Source organism: Oreochromis niloticus, linkage group LG8, assembly GCF_001858045.2.
Source record: "Oreochromis niloticus isolate F11D_XX linkage group LG8, O_niloticus_UMD_NMBU, whole genome shotgun sequence".
Taxonomy (NCBI): Eukaryota; Metazoa; Chordata; class Actinopteri; order Cichliformes; family Cichlidae; genus Oreochromis; species Oreochromis niloticus.
In genome coordinates this window covers 6462657-6484494 of record NC_031973.2, presented here as the reverse complement: position 1 = coordinate 6484494, position 21838 = coordinate 6462657, and the positions used below count along the sequence as shown (strand labels likewise).

The 21838-nt window shown below is 40.5% G+C and overlaps 1 protein-coding gene across 1 annotated transcript; it reads left to right on the top strand.

Moving 5' to 3' along the window:
- The first annotated feature begins 1651 nt into the window (after nt 1-1651).
- On the top strand, nt 1652-4279 carry arl4d (ADP-ribosylation factor-like 4D). The gene is made up of 2 exons (XM_003448668.5): nt 1652-1807; nt 2751-4279. Exon 2 carries the CDS (start codon nt 2863-2865, stop codon nt 3466-3468), a length of 606 nt encoding a protein of 201 aa, XP_003448716.1. The 5' UTR covers nt 1652-1807; nt 2751-2862; the 3' UTR covers nt 3469-4279.
- Nucleotides 4280-21838: the final 17559 nt, after the last annotated feature.

The following is a 21838-nucleotide window of genomic DNA, read 5'->3' as shown; positions in this document are numbered from 1 at the left end:
TTGGACAGTCATGTGACAGTCACATGACTCTGTGCAGTCCTGTGAAACCCTTACTGCTGTGATAGGAACTGAGAGGGTAGCAGTAGCAGCTGGGTGCTGCTGATCAAATGCATTTGATTAACTGATCATCAGCAAGTGTGACCAGCTTTATAAAAGACGATGTTTTGGCTGTTTTCTGGTCTGAAGCAATCAGGTGTGTGTTATCACAATGGCAGCGAGGAAAGACAAAGAACCTGGAGAGAATTATAAGGGCAGCTTCAAAACTATTTAAAGTCCATCATTCTACAGTGAGAAAGATTATTTATGAGTGGAAAACACTGAAGATTTTTAGGAGTGGACATCCCAGGAAATTCACCCCAAGCTCAGACCGTGCAGCATTCAGAGAAACTGCAAAAATGCCAAGAGCTACATCCCAGACTCTGCAGGGCTCAGTTAGCATGTTAAAAGTATGATAGTACAATTAGAGTCATACTTATTAAGTATAAACTGTCTGGAAGGGTTTATAGAAGAATTTCATTTTAAAAACAACACTGCAGCACAGCTTAGGTTTGCAAAGTTACATTTGAAGAAAACCACAGGACTTCAGGAACAATGTGCTTTTTACAGACGAGACCGAAGTGCAGATGTTTGGTTACAATTCAGAGTGCCGAGTTTAACCAAAACCAAACACAGCACATCAGCACAAAGACCTCATACTCACTGTCAGCACGGTGGTGGAGGGGTTATGTCTTGGGTTTGTTTGAAATTGTCTAAATATGTAAGATAAAAAAACACTTTCCAACCTAACTCAGTGCCCGCCCTACCTACAGTAGGTCACCAATATTTTTCTCCTGCTCTGTCATTGACTGTACACAAGGTGGACCCAAAGTATCATCGCAGAGTGATACTCTATGGGCCCACACTTCACACAGTAGTATGACACACAAATATTATGGCACTTTGGGCACTCTGGAGTCTCTGTAAGCTAACAGTCTAACCTGAACCACTGCAAGGCTTTGAAAAGTGTGAAAATTCCAGTAAAGCCAATAAATACTCTATTTTATTTTTTAACAGTACTGCTGTTCCTGGGGTGGGGATCGGACTAATACATGCGAAGCTATTTCTAGAGCTAGTTAACTAGCAAGCTGTTTGAAATCATTAATTTAACCAGGTTGTTCCACTGAGCTCTTTTTTCAAAAGAGACCCAGGTAGATTAAAAAACATATAATACATGTATAATGCATGTCAACAAATTCCAAAAAGCATGTGCAAGAGTTTTTGCAGACACACAAATGACCATTTCAAATGTTTTGGTGGCATCAGAGAATGTAGCTTCATGTTTTGAACATGTTTAATGTGAGATTTCCAGCAAATTATGTCATCTGTTATCACACCCAGGAATTGAATTTTATTCACTCTATGTTCACAACCTCTTAAGACTAAAGGAACGTGGAAAAACTGTATATTTGAAATTACACTTGTTCTTCTTGTGTAGATGTTTTCAGAATGCATTTGCACTTGCTCACACTTGAAGAAAGAGTAACACTGGGAGATGTTTTACTGTATTTATTTTTAAATGCACGTTATTATGCATCAGTGTTTGCTGGTCATGAAACCCCGAATGCACGCAATTCACTGATGCACCAGCAGGGGGCGCGGAGCAGCAGCCCTCCAGGTGGCCGTGACGTCACCCGGGCTTAAGGTGCTGTGCGCTCGAGTCTCCCCGGAGCTTCTCAGTGCTGCTGGAGGAGAACACGAAGATCGCTTGTTGTGAACTATGGCCGTGTTTATCGCTTGTGGATGATGATTTCACCGAACATCTAAAAAGGTAGGAAGGTTTTTAAATATGCAGAGGAGAGGTCAGGCTCTGTTTTCAATGCTGGGATTCGTGCAGGCTCTGTAAACTGCATGCATGTTTTATTTTCCTATCCTATCCAATCCCGTCCGTTTTAACTATATATATATATCAGGATTCCTACAAGCTCAATAGGTAGACGATGTTGAAGTTCTTAAATTTATTTGCGGTATAGCGATCAGGATAAACACGTCATGTGAAGTAGATGGTGAGATTTCATGCAGGAGAGGGAGAAAACTGGAGAAAAAGGTGGATTATTCCTCATATATAGACACACACACACATACACTGTATATATACACAGTCATACAATGAGGTTATAAAAACATCTGTCAATAAACATGACAGGGCATTGCCTGTGCAAGCAATAACAGCTGGATGAAAGTCTTTGCACACTGTATTAATATTTGGGGGGGGGGCTCAAAGTGAAAAAAAAAACAAAAAACAAAAAAACAAGATAAAACCTCCCCTTGTAAACATGTAATGGTTTTATTTAGTCCAAACAGCAGCTGTTTGATGGGTATCAGGATGTCAACAACAACCGGATTAGTGCAGCTGAAGCAGTCCTTATAGGCAGTCAGCAGAGAGACCCCCTGAATACATGTTATCCATCGGCTGCATTCAAATCAATCTGGCCCAGGAAAAGCCCTTCAGGTTTAACAATCTTAAGAGGATTAACCCTTAGCAAATAAGAAACTACATTACCTCAGACACCAGTTAACTAATGTTTAGCTCTGTGATGTGGCACATTTATAGTTTTAAATGTAAAGAGTCCAATTTGGAATATGACTGTTGTAAAGTAAGCATCTCAGTAGTAGCGAGACATTTTAAGTGCAGCTTGGTTTGCAAACATTGCTTAAACACCCATTGTCTTTTCATGAAATGTTAACCCAGCCTGTGTGTGTGTTTTGATAAGGCCTCCAGCACCATCTGATCTTGGACAGGGACCAAATGCCAATCCACTGAGAAAGGATTAAAACAGGAATCTTTCACCTCACCTAAGTAGGTGTGAATTGCTGGCTGGAGTCATGGGGAACCAGCTGACTGATATCGCTCCCAGCACACCGTTCCTGCCAAGCTTCCAGTGCCTACACGTGGTCGTCATTGGCCTCGATTCGGCCGGAAAAACCTCTCTGCTCTACAGGCTCAAACTCAAGGAGTTTGTCAAAACAATCCCAACCAAGGGCTTCAACACAGAGAAGATCAAAGTGGCAGTCGGGGCATCTCGTGGAATAAACTTCCAGATTTGGGATGTGGGTGGGCAGGACAAGCTGCGTCCGCTCTGGAAGTCCTACACTCGCAGGACAGACGGGATGGTGTTTGTGGTGGACTCCACTGAGCTGGAGCGAATGGAGGAGGCCAAAGTGGAGCTCCATAAGATCACCCGGACGTCAGAGAATCAGGGAGTCCCGGTGCTAATTCTCGCCAACAAACAGGACCTGGACTCGGCCTCGTCTGTGAGCGAGGTGGAGAAGCTGCTCTCTGTTCATGAACTGAGCATGTACACGCTGTATCACGTGCAGAGCTGCAGCGCTGTGGACGGTCAGGGGCTCCAGCTGGGCTTGGAGAAACTCTATGAGATGATCCTGAAGAGGAAGAAGATGGTGAAGCACAACAGGAACAGGAAGAGATGAACTACCGGTTCACATTGTGGACTTTACACATCAGAGATTTATACACTGCTCAGATGCTTCCAGGCTTAATGGTCCTCTTTAATGGGAAAGCAATTTGTGCCAACAAAACAACAATTACACACGGCCTGAGGGTCCGGAGAAATGGATTTGCTCATAATAACTGAAACAGTATTGACATTTTTTTTGTTCTGCAGCTGTCCTTTGAGAGCTTATAGACTTAAGGAGACCTTGATAGCAGTTAGTCCTCACTAAGTGCTTTTCTACACTAGTTTTAAAGAAGATTTCTGAGAAGACACTTGCCTGTTCACTTTAGGACTCATAGAGGGCCACATTCCCATTTGATGAAGAAGATTTATTTAAAATAACGTTCTTATATTCCTCAAAAGGCTTGCACAGATTCTGTACCACTAAATTGCTGTTTTTCTTCCACAATGTACTGATCTTTTTTCAAAATATTTATTCAGTGTATATGTATTTGTACTGGACAGAGGCTCCTTTTTCTTTTTTGTAATTGTAGTTTCATTCCTAACAGATCCTAAGTGCATTCCCTTCATAGACACATATATATACAAATTTAGCTACCACTGTATAATTATAGTGTTTTTACAAATTGTAATTTTTTTGTAAACTGAAGACTTAATAAACCTAGCACTGTACAGAACATACATTGCTATCTTTGTATTTTGAAGGTAGCTGATAGGAATGAGTTATACTTTTTGGATTACATGGCACGCATAATCTCTCAGCTCTAAATTCACCTCAATATTGAGATTTTCTGGCCACTTCTACAGTGATGTCCAAATGGATTCAATGATCAAATCAAAATATTGCAGGTAACCTCGAAAAACACTCGGTGAAAACATGTTTTATTGTAATGAGTCACTGTTAATTAGATAAACTAATATTACCCATGGACAGCAATACAGACAGCAGATTTGGCATAGTTATCCATCATTAATCACTATTTGGTGTGAATGGACAGACAAGCATGCTTTGTTAACTTATAATTAAACTGCAGCCATGACTGACTGTTGATGCATTTGTATGTATGAAAAATAAGTCCTGCTGATGTTTGCGCAACTTGGGAAACACTTGAGAAGTGTTTGGGAAAGAGGCTGGGAAGCCTTGATAAAGTTGTGGCCCCGGGGCCTGTGGTATCTTAATATGCCTCTGCTACCTGCTGAGCACCAAACAGCATTAAGCACCTAAAGAAACATATTTCCCCCAGGACCTGGCAGACGGAGCTGAAAGACAGTGAATATTAGATTTCCTTTGTTGACGCATACAAAAGAGAAAATACATCAACCAATGCATATTGATGCCAGAATAATTAATTTGCCAAAAATCTACATTAGTCCCCCGAAATCTAGTATCAAACAGGCTTTAGTTAGTATTGCTTTACATCAAATATTTGCTACCTTAACAGATGATACCATTTTAGCGCTCTTACCAAAATAGGGGGGGAGGATCGCCGCCTCTTCCCCCTCCCCCACACAAGACCAAACAATCCGTTTAGTTTGATTTCCACCTACTGCTGACAGTGTAATTGCATCAATTAGTGGTGAGACGGCTCAGAGGTGAGCTGGTTGAGTTGTGCTGTTGATTTTGTGGTCATGTGGGGCTGAATCACCTGAGGCCATCTGTACAGCAGATGCTCTGTTGCACTCTTGCTGGAAGTCAAAACAGAATGAAGTGGACTGTAGCCATCTCGTCTTACTACTTGTTTTAATGTTAGTCTCACATTTATGTGTTTAGCGACCCTGGGATGAAATAAAATAAATAATACCACCGGTAAAAATGCATTTCAAAGAATGGCAAAAGATATCTTGAATAGAGTCAAAGGACACGTGAGCCTCTTGTCTCTTGCTGTCAAAAATATGAGAAACCTGTTTTCATAAATCCAGGAGATAAATAAGAAAGACACAGAGAGCTTTTCTTTTATTTAAATTTCACTATACTGGCATTTTAAGAGTTTTTACACTCTGTTTCTGATGTGTCATCTAACTGTTCATCGTTACTATATCAAAACTATTTTCCATTGTACTTAAATACTAGCTTTGATCACACACTGTATATAACAGATAGGTGTCACCATTATGATGTCACCCGCTGCTTTCTAGACTCCGTATGCTGAAACCTCAGAATCACCAGTTTGGCCACTGTCACCGATCCCAAAAGTACCAAATTTATATGAGAGGGTGGAGTGCTAAGTTTCCAGCTAATGTGGATGGTTTTTATCACACAGCATTCCCAATAAGGCACCAACAGCAAAAATGCAGTGAAGAAGTTCAGTTTAATATCTCAAAGTAGTGGAAGGAAGGCCTAACGGACTCTGATTGGCTCCATCTGCCTGTGTCAGGACACCTGCCAATTAAAGCAGTCGTGCCAATAACTCTAGTGTTCAGGTGGATGAGTTATAAAAAGCTATCAGTTCTTATCCAAAAACATACCTTATACAAGCTGTAAACATTTTTTATAATGCTCTATAGTAGGTCTCTTTAGCTAGTGAGTCTACAGGGTTTGACTCACGTTTGCAGCCAGTAGTGGAAAAAAAGTTTTTGGCACTTCAGAGTCGGCTTCATTTTCCCACTTGGTGTTAATCCTCTCTTAAGTTGCCATTCAGCTACGCGTGGGTGTGCTCCTGGCCTGTATTTGTCTTGCCTGACATGATGAGATAATGACTTGTTACCTATTCGCGTGCCACCCGCTGAGTGTTCTTAAATGCTCAATGTCAAGCTGCACTTGCGTGCACTTAAGCACGTGCATGTCCATTATGACAAGAAACCCACCCACACGAGCACCCATGCGCATCTTGACTTGTGTGACCTCACCGTCCCTATTATTCAAAACGGTGAGCTCATTAAAAGTTTCAAGGATGTGTTGCAGCATCATCCTGACACAGCAGCTGGTCCCTGAATAAATTTGCATCATAATGTGGTGTTTTCAACAGCTGAGACACATTCTGGGCATTTGGAGACATCAGTCAGCCAATGAAAAACAAAAAGTATGTGGCTGAGCTTATCTCCTCAGATAAGCCATACAATGAGGTGATGAGAAACTGTTGTTGAAGCTAGGTTAAGGAGACAGGTGACAATCAGTAGGCAGCAGTATGGCTTCATGCCATAAAAGAGCAGATGGAGAAGTATAGAGAAGGTCATACGGAGTTGCTGTGTCTTTGCGGATCTAGAGAAAGCGTATGTGGACCTGTGGTACTGCACGAGAAAATCAGGAATGGCAGAGCAGTATGTGAGGGTCATGCAGGACTGCAAGACAGTGGTAAGGTGTGCAGTGGGAGTGACAGATGGGTTCAAGGTCGGGGTAAGATTACATCAGGGATAGGCTCTGAGCCCCTTCTTGTTTGCAGTGGTGTTGGACAGGTTGACAGATTAGGTCAGGCAGGAATCTCCGTGGACTATGATGTTTTCAGATGACATCTGTAGTGAGAGTAGGGAGCAGGTGGAAGAGAGCCTGGAGAGGTGGAGGTATACATGGGAGAGAAGAGAAATGAAAGTGAGTAGAAACAAGACAGAATACATAATGTGTGTGAATGAAAGGGAGACGAGCGTAATAGTGATTTATGTGAGTAGAGCTGGCGAAGGGAGATGAGCTTAAATACCGGACAGTGCACAAAAGAAGTGAAGAAGGGAGCCCAGTCAGGGTGAAGTGGGCGGAGATGAGTGTCAGTGGTGATTTGTGACAAAAGGATAGCAGCAAGAGTGAAATAGAAGGTTTACAAGATTGCAATGAAACCTGCTGTGATGTGTGGTTTGGAGATGGTTTGGAAATGTAGTGAAGGAGGACATGCAGAGGACTGGTGTGACAGAGGACGCTAGGGGTAATGTGAGGTGAAGGATGACAGTCCACTGTGGCGATTGCTAAAGGGACCATCTGAACGAAGAAGAGGCAAAACAGAAGACAACTATGACGCCAGTAAGGCACGATGCTGTCGTGCCCACAGTCTCCTGCACACCTGACTGACTTCCATCCAGCGGTGGAAAAACCCAAGGGAGCTGCATGTGCATTGTCTTTGTTGCACAGTGGTTTTCTCTTGCATGTTTCTGTCACATGCTGTGCAGACTCCTTGTTACTCTCTGCCTTGCCTCTTCCTTTCTAGGGCATCCTGGTGGCTGACAAGAAACACACAAGAGAGGGAAGCCTGGGGATTATGTGTCAGGGTTTAATCTCACATAGGCAGGTGTATCCCTGGAACGGTGTGACATAAATCAGAGACAGGCACACCACTGGGCTTTGAAAACAATAAGCAAAGCCACAAATAACAAATTCTAAATGTTCTCCTTAAAATTCACAATGCAATGACTGTAAGGAGGCACAGTCTTAAAAATATAAGCCAGAATATATTGGGTCTATGAGTGAGGACTGGCATAGCAGTGCTGTGAACAGATAGATGACTATGCTAACATACTTGATGAATATCCTCAGTTATTACAACTGTGGATTGATGTAGTGGTCTACAGAAGTCTGAATGAATTTCTGCTAAATTAAAATGAAATTATATCAAATAAAGCTGTTGCTGGGTCTCAGATTGTTTAGACAATGTTGTAAAACTTGTGACACTGCAGGCATGTGGACGTACAGGCTTTTTAAATCTTATTGAGGGGAAAGTCTCCAAAACTTTAAAGCAGATTTAGCTGAATTTGTCTTATGGTCATGTCCCACTAACTAGTAAAACTAAAATTAGAGGCTTGATAATAATCATGTGGATTCAATCCATGGGAGCTGCTAAGAGCATACTGGGATCAGTGAATATGTGACCATTTTGAAACCCAAACCAACATGGTCTCAGTGTCCTTTTTTAGTTATTTATATATAGTATTATTATGTTTATGTGCCCGTTGTTTTTGTGTTTCCCCCTCCTTTCTTCAGCTCTTTTGAAGAGTTCATTGTTTTAGGAGTTTTGCATCTTCAGTCTTTTTTCAATCCTTTGCTTCTCTGACCTCATTAATCTCACTTGTGTCCAATCCGTCCTTTTAGTCTTCTCTTACTTGTCAGTTATCAGTTCATTTTGACTTCAGTTTGACCTTGTGCTTTGTTAGATACTGGTTTTTCTAGCTATTTTTTTTACATAAGCTCTTAACAGGTTTTAATAAAACTCGACTTCTCTTAGTTAACCTGTCTGTGGCGTCTGCATTTAGCTCATCTTTCCTGTCGATCAACAAGCTGAGGAACAGAGGGGTGCATTATTAAGGCCTGCTAACTCAGTCAGGGGGAGGTGTCTTTCAGTATTGGCCCCCTCAGTGGCCGCCCCAGGCAAGACTGTCCTGTGTTGGTAATAATTTTAATAAATGTGAACAGAAGAGAGAGGAAAACATCCTACAATGAGTTGAAACATTAACTAAGTCACTTTGTGTGTCCCTCATGATTACCCATTGTCACCTCCCGTCTGCTGTGTCCCTGCACCCGTAGGCGCCCTCACACACACATAAACAGAAGCTTGGTGGCACACTGTGTGGCACCCCGATATTTTTAGTGTCCCTCATATGGCCACTCACATGACAATATTGTGAAAGCACCAGATTTTCGCAGTTTCCTTTATTTACGTACACTTCAAGTAGATTATCTGCTGAAGACATTTTTTTTAACATATGCAACTTTTTAAGCTTTACCTTACTAACACCACTAACACCTGCTCTAAAGTTGCAGCAGCACAAACTGCATGGCATACTCACTGGAATTTGCATGCATGCAGTTGGTGATGCAGAAAAACTCTTTTGCCCTCCTGGAATTACAGCCACTAAAACACAGAGTAGAAAATCAGATGTATTTGGAAGCCATTTATTACCAAAAACATCTGAAGTAGGAAGGTCCTTTATTAGGCTCATAAAAAGACATACTGAGTAACATTTAACGTTTAAATGTATGCAGTTTAAAGTTTCAGAGCTCTAATGTGCAGCTGTCATGTTAGGAATAGAAAACAGCACTGAGATTACACTTAGTGGGAAATATATGAATTTGAATTGATATATTTATTTTCCTGCTCAGTGCACTTGTGATGATTGAATCACAAGATTAGCAATTTTCTGCAATATTACCCATTTGTGCAGCCACAGTGTTGCATTTTAATGTTATATTTTTGTTCTTTATCAGTCTTTATCAGTAGGCGGTGCTCAGTTGATCTATTTTGTAGAAAGAAGAATCAAATAATGCGTCAAATGTTTCCTTTTCATGCGAACACACTCAGAGGTTGAAGAAGAAAGCCTGAGTTAACAAAGTGATAGCTGTTGTCTCTTTTAGGTTTTGTCAAGCAAGCTAATGCGAAGAAAGTCTAGTTATTCGTTGGGCATGAGTTAGCACAGTGATCGACAGAGCACAGAGAACACGACACCAAAAGCTCTGACTTCAAGCTGAGCATGCTAACCCATAAATCCTGTTTCATAGTACACCCTTTAGGTGGAGACTATTTGCTTTATGTCTTACGTCAATATACGTAGCATCTAAATATTAGTCTATTTGCGCAATTAAATGTTGTAAATTAATCAGTGCGCTCCACTTTCCCTTTAACCTAAGTGAGGACCAAAGCATTGCACTGACTGCTGAACCAACCAACTCACAGCTTGCATGACTAAATACAGAAACATGAAAAGCAAATTTCCATGAGTAAACTGGCGGATGTACGTAAACAGCCAACAGCATCAGTCATAAAACTTGCAAAAAAAAAAATCATCCCCATAAATAACAACAGACACGTAATGCTCTGCTACAGTCTCTTTATAGCCCCTTTGATGAAAAGCAGCAGGGTGCTGGGCACAAATCCAACGCTCTTAACATGTCCAACCAGGCCCTATAGACGTAATTTTCTCTCACCATGGCAACCCAAAGTCAGCAGTCACTAAAGAGTGACCTGAGAGGGCAGCGGTGGGGGTCAAATTGCTTTTTGTGGCTGGATATCCAATCCAGCTGGGGTTACCGAGGGGGCAGAGAGATTAGAAAAAGAAGCTCGGATCAATAGAGGAATCCTGAGATCATCGCCTCGTACTGTCTGTTTCTCTGTTGCTTTCTTCTCTGGTCCTTTTTTCTAACTTTTCTCTCTTTCTATATCTGAATTTACTCAGCATCAGTTTTATAGTTCTCAATAATCTCAGTGTTGTTTCCTCTTTCACGCTCCTCTGCTCTGTATTTGCCAGTATTGATATCAATCACTATTGAAAATATCTCAAATTTCACTGCAACAGAGGCCTTTCCAGGAGATCGACCTTGATGACATTGCTGGGGCTGCAGGGGGAGGCTGGTGCAGGGTAGAGCCGGTTGTTTGTACGGGACACTGTGCAGAGTGAAGGTCTTTTGAGGGTTCAAAAGAGACAGTGTTTGTGGGAGGGCTGGATTAGCTGCTTCAGCTTTTATTCCTGAAAGGTCGTAAAGCTGCCATTGGCCTCCTTTAGAGTCAAGCCTGTAGGCTGAATGGACGCGATGGGATTGCAAAGGAAAGTAAAGCCTGAAATCTTCTGAGCTTGGGGCTATAAATGAAGAAATAATTAACATCAAGGCTATATTTCTTGGTAGTGAATAAGACAATGTGACCACGGGAGGGGGTTCTGTGTTTGTGCCGCATCGCTTTTATCTCCGAGCTGAGCCTCTACGAAAACATGTGGTTCAAATCATCGCTGTTATTCCTCCATTGCTATCAGCTAAAAGGACAGAAATCAATTTATTGTGAATAAGCAGTATCACATCAGGGGTCAGGGAGCATTTATTCAAGCTTATATGTGCTCTTGTTTCCCAGCAGGCTCAGAGCGAAGGATGATTTATTGCTCAAGGGAGCCGTGAGGAAATAATGGGCCACGTATTTACTGCGAGTTAAACTTCATGGCCAAACTTTTCTATAACTTGTTCAGCTGCAGGACTGATATAAGAATGACTTCATGGATGATTTCATGCCTCCACACAGAGTCTCAGAGGGTCAATTGCTTTTCAAGAACAGGCTCTCCAGGCTCATGAAGTGTTTCATTAAAAGAAGATGTGGCAAATCACACTGCTGTTGTGTTTTTGATTGTTTTTACACATACTCGATTACAGCTCAGTAATGCAGCTTTTAAGTTATATTTTCTTTTGTCTTAATGTGGCTGCAGTTAATCCCGTCTAGATTCCTCACTCTGCCGCCCTGGGTCTACCCCTGATCCCACACTAGGATTATCCAAAGACCCATCTGGCACATGCCGGCTAGCGGGGTGTACATGAACAGTACCCAGCAGCCACCAAACACAAAGTTAGCTAATCCTGACTGTTCCTGCTTTTTAAGAGCAGACAGACCTCTGAGCTGTAACCCAGACTCTTGTGGAACAAACACGCTGCGATGATCAAAGCTGGCTGTTTGTGTCGCGCTGGCAGTGGGTGGATCTGGGAATGTGCTGACATGAGATTTCTGTGGCTTGATTTAGGGTGATAGAATGATCTAATATGAGAGAAGAGGGATATAAAATTGTCACTATTAAATATGTACTCAGAGATCCAAGTGGTGACTCAGTGCAGCTGACTGATGAGCAGTGAGAGCTGTGAAAAACTGCTGTAAAAATACAAGAAATTTGCAAGTAACGTACCAGTTTTTGTAAATACAGTTGCTTGTGCCATGTGGATGCTTTTGGGGAAAAATAGTACAAAGAAGCTGGTGTACAGTGGATCTAACCAGTGACTGATACTTTACAAGTAATGACTGGGTGATCATAATGCAATTCCAGCTTTTATAACTTTGTTCTATGAATAATCATACTAACTCGAATAGATCAAAACTATTCACATGAAAAAAGTGAGTTTTGAACATCCTCTATATGGTTACCACCTCTGATTCTCGATTTTAAATTCTCTTTTACCCGAGTGTCCTGGATACAGAAAGGCAGCATTAACCTAACTGTCCCTTAATAATAATAATAATAATAATAATAAGAGCTATTACTGATCCCATAGTTTGGCTGTATCATAAAAAAGGTATTAAAAAGCTCAACACCAGACAGAAAATAAACACATTTAGACCTGCTGGTAAATATAGCACAGCTGATATTTCCATCAAAGCTAAAAGAAGGTAAATACAGCACTCCGGTCAATGGAAACACGACTCCACATGAATCATTGTGTTGGATTATGGCTGCTAGATGTGCAAACAAACAGCATTTACTGCAGCTGATCTGTGCTGCTGCTGCTGCTATGAGGTTAACTGCCCTTTGTGGATTTAGCCAACCTCAGTCTACAATATATAAGCAGATGTTACTATTTTCCAGCTTCTAGCCAGAATAAAACTAGTATAAAGATTGTTTCTTACTACAGTGTTAGCTACTCAGTTTGGTGACCTCTAACATTTAAATATAGACAGTATTACCACTTGGTGGGCTAAATCCTAAGATTAACAATTAATCTTTTGTCCGTTTTTTAAAGTTCTTCATAGATTTTTATTGCAATTTTATCATCAGCACCATTGATGATTGGAGTAGGGGTCACTCAGGGATCATAGTAAACTAAATACATATTTTAGGCAGAAGAAGAGTTACATGACCACACAGAGGCTGAAGCAGACAGCTTAGAAAGCCGATAACTGCTGTTGTGATACCTTTGTGGTTGGGGGCTTTACATTTCATCAAAACAGCTGATTCAAAGAAAGCCTGGCTTTGTTAAACCTTCAACTTCCTGTTTTACTTTGGCCATTGCTTTCTCGGTGTGTTCCCTGTACTTCCTGTTGTTTTTCAGTTGATTCCTTGATTGTTTCTGCCTGTGTTGTATCTTTCTTCATTTGTGATTGCGTGTCCCACGCTAATTGTCTTCAACTGTGTCTCCTTGTTCAGTACTCTGTGTGTATATACAGTTCTTGTCAGAGAACCCAATACGTGTAATGTTTGAATGTCTTAATGTTTAGCTCTTTCTGAGCATTTGTTACCTTTTAAAATCTCCTCTCCTGTCCTCTGTTTCGTTGTCTCTGAGAGCAAAGTTATCACATATTTATCAAACAGGTAAATATATGACTCCGTACCTTTAGCTAGCAGACAGACTTGCTGTTTTAAAAATAAAACATTATATTGCCACAGTGTAAACTCTTTTATATTTTTTATCTGAAAAATAACAACCAAGGGAAGAAATTTACCTCATCTAACTCATATTAAAGGGAGCTTGTACTTTGTAAAACCACAGCTGTGTCAGAAAGGATGACTCACTCTACTACAAACACAAACTGTATCTTTGAGGTCGTGCTATCTCTCCCCATGTGGGCTTTGTTGACTGTGTGTCCTCTCTGGGAGATCAAAATCAGAGCTCCATCAAGTGTGGGGACCCCGATGCCACGTTGGCTCTCTCGGTGATGCAGGAGCAGCTTGGGCGTTTGTTCAGAGCACGTGGGAGTGAAGCTACACGTGAACTGTGGGACTCATGGCAAAGCAAAAATGAACCTACTGGGTTGATAAAGCTTTTTTTCTTCCCCTCTCTCTCTGCTTGTGATGAGAAACCATGATTATAATCCAAGGACTGGTAGGTTATGTATGTCTGTTTCTAACCTCTCTGTGCTTCCTGTTCCTTTTTCAAGTAAAATATTTAATAATATTTAAAATTTTATAAATGCCTGCCTCCAAACAAAATCTATCTGCATTTCTGATGGAGAAAATATAATCTCCCATCAGGAGATTGCACTGCTCAGTCTAAACTCAGGGTCCACTTATGTACTTGTTCTGCAGGGTTCAGCTATTCTGTGGGGTCCACTATTACAGACTCAGTTTGCTTTATTTCCTTGTTTGCAATATTTAGTTTTGGGACTTTGATGCCCCGAATCTCTGACCTCCTCGTTAACACGAGTTTGGCATTTGTGGTTTCAAATAAAAAGCCTTAATACTTAACCATTTGATTGATTGCCACAAAAACTGGCTCAGAAATTCATGTCCTTAATTGTAATAACTCTTAATTTTTCCTTTAATGCCAAAACGTCATCAACAGGTCAAAAAATTTTTCTAGAACTTATTTTAGGATGAAATTTCTGCTTCCTTGTCTCCTCCATCATCCTGCTCTTGACATGCAAATCCATGAAGGATGTTTCAAATCCTAAAATACACTTGGATGAGAGAGGAGGCTTGCTATAGCGGCTACACTTCAGGATACAGCAATTTCTGGCACATGTAAATGTTGTCTTTGCTGCCTGTACACAGCCATTAACTGGTGGGAATGAAAGGGCTGAATCTCTTTTGGGTTTTTTTTAATGCAGCATGTGTCCTTTACTGTGGTGTTTTTACCTTCACCATATAAAAGAGGTGTGGCACACAGCTGGAATATACAAACTATGGTGGGAAGAGGACTCTTCATAAACTGTAAGTTTTATAGTTTGGTCAGGATTTCTGCCCTTCATGTTTGTTTCTTAAGCCTCTGTCCTTGCAGCATTTCTCTTCCTCGCATCTCTGGAGAAAAACGACAAAGATGTACAGAGGGGAAATGAAAGAGAGACGGGAGGATAGTCATCTTTCCTTTTGTCCTTGTTGTCATCATCTCCTCTCCTTGTCCTTATCCCCACCACCTACCTGCTTCCTAATCAGTTTTTGCAATTACAGGACTATCTTCAAATCAAATTAAGTGTAAATATACTATATGTTTAGACTGTGTAAACTTGTAAGAATCTACTAATGCTCTGACACATTCTAGTTATGTGTACAGTCGGCTAAAAAATGTATTGTGATGAGAAGAACCCAGGAATCTTGACCAAAGTTGTGAGGGTGAATCCATGCGCATCAGATCTGGTATTTGGGGCTTGAGGCACCCATCGTGGCCTTTTGTTCATCCCAACCATGCTGTGGTCTTCCACAAGCTATCACAGCATTCCTTTTGTCGCTTTTTTGTGTGTTATTCTTTCAAAGATTTCCCCATCTGAGGGTCTCAAGTTGGCCAGACTCTCAAGTCATTGCTTCATGGTTGGGTAAAGGCTATGCAGTAGAGGTCAGCAATAAAATCCCAATCTTCCACTAGCCATAACTACATGGGATAAACCAGCTATCAGTGCTGATATGACAACCGGAGATGTGGTCACTGAATCACAACGCATAAAACTGGAATGAAATTTGTTTCTAATGAACAAAAAGCAGCTGGCCATAAAATGATGGGGCACATTTGCTCATCTTTTGGCCAGACCTGCACTTTTTTCCCCCTCAGCTGAAAGGCATGGGGCCCTAGTCTGTATTAGATATGTACAAGAAGAGTGGGAAAATAATGGCATCAAAGACTCTAAAATACAAGATTGATTTAACTCTGTAGCTCATATTTATTGTCATGAAGAGAGCACTGTTAAAAGACAAGAGAGAAAAATCAAGGTAATTGACTTTCTTACTAAAAGTCTGATAGAAAATTGGTACAACTTGCACATTTAATACTGTAAAAAGCAGCTGGCTTAGCACCAAAGACTTGAGGTTGGTATTTTGTTAATTACAATAATAAACATAAAAAGGTAATAACCACATTATACAAAGACCTCTCGAAAGTTTTATGTTACAGATGTTTTGGTTTAAAATTAAAGATTTTACAGACAAAGTCAGAGCTGTTTCTATTTTAGGTTCAATAAAAAGGCAATTTATTCTGGCCCTCCTGACCTCCCAGAGTACTTCCCCAGGCTCTGGCTGGTGCACCTGTGTCTCATTATCACTCACCTGCTATATTTATGTGCACCTCACAGATTGTTGATCTAGTCATTGTGGTAAACTTGCTCTGGAGGCCTTACAAGTTTACCTTTTGCCAAGCTTTGGCAAAATTTACAATTTACACCCTACCTGCTGTGTCCACCTTTGTCCTAGGAAACCTACCTACCTTGCCTGTGATTCTTTTTATCCACCTACTGAAACAAGCAGCCCTGCATAACAAATATATAACCTGTGCCACTGAAATGAGAAACATGATGAGCTGTTTAGATAATAACTTGCCTATTTTGGACTTGGGAAAAGTTGAAGTAGAACTCTTACAGAAGAAAAGTGGTTTACTAACTTCTTACAATGCTTCATTGAGAATCCTTGCCTTGTAAAACTTCCAACCTGTTGATCTTCTAGTCGAGCGTCCTGCCTGTGAGTTCTTGTGCCAAGCCATATCACTAATGTGTTAAACATTTTTTAGTTTTTGTACGGTGGCCCTGAGAGTCCAAACGGACTGCAACTTAAGAAAACACCAGCAATAAGAAAAAAACGCTGCAAAAGCACACAAAACACAACGGAAATAGCAAAAACGACAACAAAAATAGGAAAAAAGAAAACAGAAATAGGAAAAAACTGATTTCCAAATGCACAAGGGAAGTGTTTCTGGGGAGACAATAACCCGACGGACCAGTTGCAGGAACCAAAATATGCTAAGAAATGCACTGGGAGACACTTAAAAGAAGTGGAGGATCTATTTGTTTTGTGAGCAAAGAAAAGATGAGAGGTAAGTGTGTTAGCCTAACTATTAGCATAAAAATCCGTCATCAGTATTATATTATACCATGTTTTGGGTTCCTGCAACTGGTCCGTCGGGTTATTGTCTCCCCAGAAACACCTCCCTTGTGTTTTTTCCTATTTCTGTTTTTTTTTTTTTTTTTTTTCCTATTTCCGTTGTGTTTTGTGTGCTTTTGCAGCATTTTTCTTATTGCTGGTGTTTTCTTAAGTTGCAGTCCGTTTGGCCTCTCGGGGCCACTGTATTTTTGCCTTTGGACACAAGCAAGCCAGCAACATGTACTAAAAATGAGAGAGGCTGTTTTTCATTGAATGGAGAAAAATAGAGTGTTGATGAAATGTAATAACTCATAAAAGATAGCCTGGGCTAGGGACTACTGACAGGTATTTAAGAACAAAGACCTTTAAATGTGTATTTAGAAAACATGCGCTGTTGTGGGACTCAACTGCTTCTCCTGCCTCCAACACAATATCTAATGCTTCATTTAGATTAAAAGATGGTGCTGGCACGGCTGGCAGCCTTAACCCAATTTCCCTCGGGATGAATAAAGTATTATCAATCAATCAATCAAAAAAAAACCAAACAACAACAACTTGTATGGGAACGTGTACTAGCCTGTCTTCCCCTCCACTGTACATTGACCTGTGCAGAAGGAAGCACCAATCTTGCTTTAGTTACTATGGAGGGTAAGTATTCAAATGCTGGGTGGAAGTCCAACATAGAAGCACAACGCACAACGAGCTGGGCATAGTGGAAATATGCACTGTAAGTGACATCGCATGTAACGGTAACTATACGTTACATTTAAGGTAGAATAAGGGATGAACCAATTTTGCTCATTATGTCCTGGCTAAAACATGACAGATGGCAACCCTATATGTGTCTGAGATACTCCCCATGTCTGCCTGTGCCCTTTCATCAATCCACTCAAAGGTCCTAAACCAAGCACTGCATGGCCTCCCAGCATTAGTCCAGAATAAAATTAATTTCTATCCAATCCCTTGCTGTAACTCGCTCTGCTCAGTTATTTTCTGCCATCTCTCCGTTTTCATGAACTGTGTCTACCCTTTGAAACCCAGTGACTGCACAGGTGTAGCTAATTTTGTTCATCTGGGAGACGTAGGTAGGACTAAAAACATGTAAGGTATAAAACAACAAATCTATTGATTAAAACACACTGAGTAAAAATACTAAATTACTTTTACCTCGTGACAAATGTAGCTAGCTGTGTTCTCAGTTTTGTTTTTTATCATATGATAGGATGCTAATCCTATGCAACATTATCATTGTTCCTAAGATGTAGACTGTAACTGTAATGTAGTCTACTTTCTCTGCCATGTGATTCATACATATCATGAATAAAAGCTTCTGTTGAGAGACTAAACCTCTGAGCATTTTTGCTAACTGTTTACTGTTCGCCTGTAAATCATTGCTAAAATACAGCTTCTAGTCTTTAATGTTGCTGTACATATCCTGGGTGTTACAGCTGTTGGTTTAGTAAAATGTCCACTGACCCTCCTGTGTTCACAGGTACCACACACTGATACTTAAATCATTTTAGAAAAGCCTAAAACTGGGAAGGTTGCCAGGAGTCACAGTGGAAGGACCATCAGGTCATAAATAGCCTTAATTCCTGTCTAGACAGGAGAGCTAATGGATGTTAACACCCTGCATATGCAGACCCACATGTACTGCCAAATGATCAAATAATTATGTGTGAGAAATACAAGCAGGAAAAGCATACTTCAACTTTACTTAACCTGAGCTTACATAGTAGACTTACACGTATAATTCCATCTTAGTCTGGATAGTGTGTCCACCAACTCTTTCTCTGACAGTAAATAAGCAAAGGACATGATGTGTTGTGCATCCTGAGAACTCATTAGCATCAGACAACGGGCACAATTCTACCTTTCCTTATCTCTTTGAGCCATGCATTGTTGATTAAAGGAGAGAAATAACCGAGAGGTTGCTCACTTTCCTTCATTATCCCTTTCCCCCAGTTGTTGTTTTTTTCCCTCACATGGTGCAATGTGATTAAATACATAGTGCTGGAACCATTTTTTTCTTACTCAATTGAGCAGCAGCTTTTTTTCTTTATTTTCCAGTGAGACTATGGTGTACTCTTGAAACCATCATGCCATTTTCCCAAGGAGGGGAAGGGGACATAACCATTGTGTTTCCCTTTGTCTGCTGCCTGAGACACCCCCGCTTCCATCACTATAATAGAAGAGGAGAAGGAAATGGAAAGGCATTGTGTGAATGCTTTTTGGAATATGTCCCATGGCACACATTTAAATCACCCTAAATGGAGCATCCAATGATCTGTAACTGTGCGGAGGAGATTGACTTAAACAGCTTCCGCTGGCCCTCTTTCATTAGCAACTTATTAAACCTGAATGGAAACTTTGAGAGCGCAACAGTAAGGAGGGGGGAAAAAAAGCCTCAGGCTCCAGCTGAATGTGGCTAAATACCCTGTCATTCTGTCAAGGGCACACTCCAATTTTAGGGAAATGCAGAGGATTTGGGAATACAGCGTGCCACTTGCCTTTACTTGAATATAGCAGTTATGTTAAGGCAGTAGAAGCCACAATTTGCAACTCCATTCATTATTCACCAGCTGTGTTTTAAAGCACACATGCTGGGACTCCACAGCAGGAAATCTGCAGAAAAATACACTTGGTATCTTCATATTTGTTAAGAATGAGCAGAATAAATGTAGTTATTTCACCAAGAGAAGAGAAAAAATTGATCACTTGTAAAAAAAATAAAAAATCTAGTATTCTCTTCCCAGAAGAAGACATAAAGGGCAAAAGCAATACTTTCTCATCGGTGTCAGCTGCAGCGTAAAACCTTACTGCTCAGCGTGCGTCATGGGACAACAGCTCAGAAGGTGAAGCAGGACAACAGAGTATCACATTACCCGATGTGTTGCCCGGTGGTCTGTGCACAGGCCCAAGATGACACACAGTGCATGTGTTACAGACTCTGCAATGCAGAAAGAGAGAGAGGAGAGAAGGATACAATAACAGGTGCACACGGACACCAATAACTTGCTTTCTGCAGTGTACAGTGACTATTATTAGCCAATCCCACACTGACAGCATTAAATGGATTTGAAAAATGCATGAGTAGCTCCGAGGTAGTTTTTTACGATCTGAAAGAGAGGCGTATTTGCTCAGCTCATGACAAGCACGTGTTCTGATGATACTAACACAGAAAGGTATGAATATTTAAGTTCCTTCTATATATAAAAGGAAAAAGGTCAAAAAAGTCATCCTACACAGTCTTTTTTTATATTTTATGGAAATACTCCTCCAAGGGCATCCAATACTGCTGTTCTGTCAGTCTGTGTCCTTTGCCAACTGTACTTTGACACAACATTACTGCACACCTACACAATCTATAGTAGAAGGATCATTTGTCAGGCAAGAAACCTGTTTGGAGCTTTGGGCTTTGCTTGATTTGCTGATTTGTTTTTCTTTTCATTTTTACATGCTGATTAGGTTGATGCACTGAAAATTGCTTGGTTAGGTTTAGGAAAAGACCTTGCATGTAGGAAAAGTTATGCTTACATCCTGCATGCTGAATGTGTTAAATGTAAGGTCATGGGGTCTTTTGCATGTATCCATGTGGTTAACTCCTAGAAAAATAGAGCCTGCTACCTGACATGCTCAGAATTAGGTAAGTATTCAATATAAGCCTTCATATAACTAATACTTTTCAAGGAAGAGCCTGCTATAAAAAGTTAAGTAAGAATTAAGCCTTTTATATGACATACTTACTTTTTATCTGTGGCCATTCTCAACATACCTTGAAAAATGATCTAAAATGCACTTTTCAAAGTTTTTTCCAGCAAATGATGAGAAAAAGATAAAATAACCTCAGCACCCATGCTTGTTTCAAACATTAGTCGAAATTAGCCACTCCCCTAATAGGACATGAAATATGAGCACATGTGTCACAGCAGGCTAGTTCATCCCCATTCTGATGTTTAACCTTTCACAGTTACCCCCTTCAAAGTCCACTGTGCCCTCCAGAGAGGGGATAAAAGTGATATGCCAGATGGAAGTGGCCACCCATACACTGTAAATAAAAGATGAACAGGTGCAGTTACATCACACACTAGTCAGTAAAGTCCAGTTGTGAAATCTTGATCCTAAGTGTTTTTGTCATTGCTGTCATTGTTTTGAAATCGGATGTGATGAATGAGGGGACACTAAAGACTGATATGGTAGCAAAGTAGGCCCATCTTAAAGCTTTACCCTGATTTATTGTCCTTTTGCATTCTGATGGGAACCATAATTTAAAAAATGAATATCATGTTTTATTCATTAAGACTCAGACCAGTTCAAAGAAACCAAAGGGTTTGAAGGGTTGTTTTCTCATAGACTTCTATAGAGCCTGCTTTTGGTTTTCACACCCAAAAGCTTCATTCATCTTTTTAAACACCCCAAAATAGTGAGAAATTGCTTAAAAGAGGGATCCATGAGGTAAAAATGACACATTTGTGTATTTGTATCTATAATAGGGACATGTTACTGTTATTGGACGGTGATGTACAACTTTCAGTTTATGAAATATACATTGAGAAAGCAAATATGCATTATTACAAACCTCAAAGCGTAAGTGACTGGCCTCAAAGTTCAAACATCTCTGATTGGATTAGTTTGTCCCCATCTCCCGAAGCTGATGCTTAATTGCCTGTTCTTCAGCCTTAATATGACAGCAATTAACATTATTAACGCTTGGTGATTGATCAACCTATTTGTGGACACTTTGCATAGAGAAATTAGACTCTGTTATTTTCCCCCCCACAAGGAGATACTTTTGCAATAAAAATTATTGATCTACAAGATCTGCTTTAAATGCTATGTGCAGCAAATGAAATGTGAAATTTGCAACTATCAGAAGCAATTCAGCACTCATGTGCATAATATGCAATATGCTGTAAGAAACTGATAATTGTTGCAAGCACAAAACTCATTTA

Excerpts from the sequence above, each read along its gene's own strand:
- arl4d (XM_003448668.5), top strand. The coding sequence starts at position 2,863 with ATGGGGAACCAGCTGACTGATATCGCTCCCAGCACACCGTTCCTGCCA.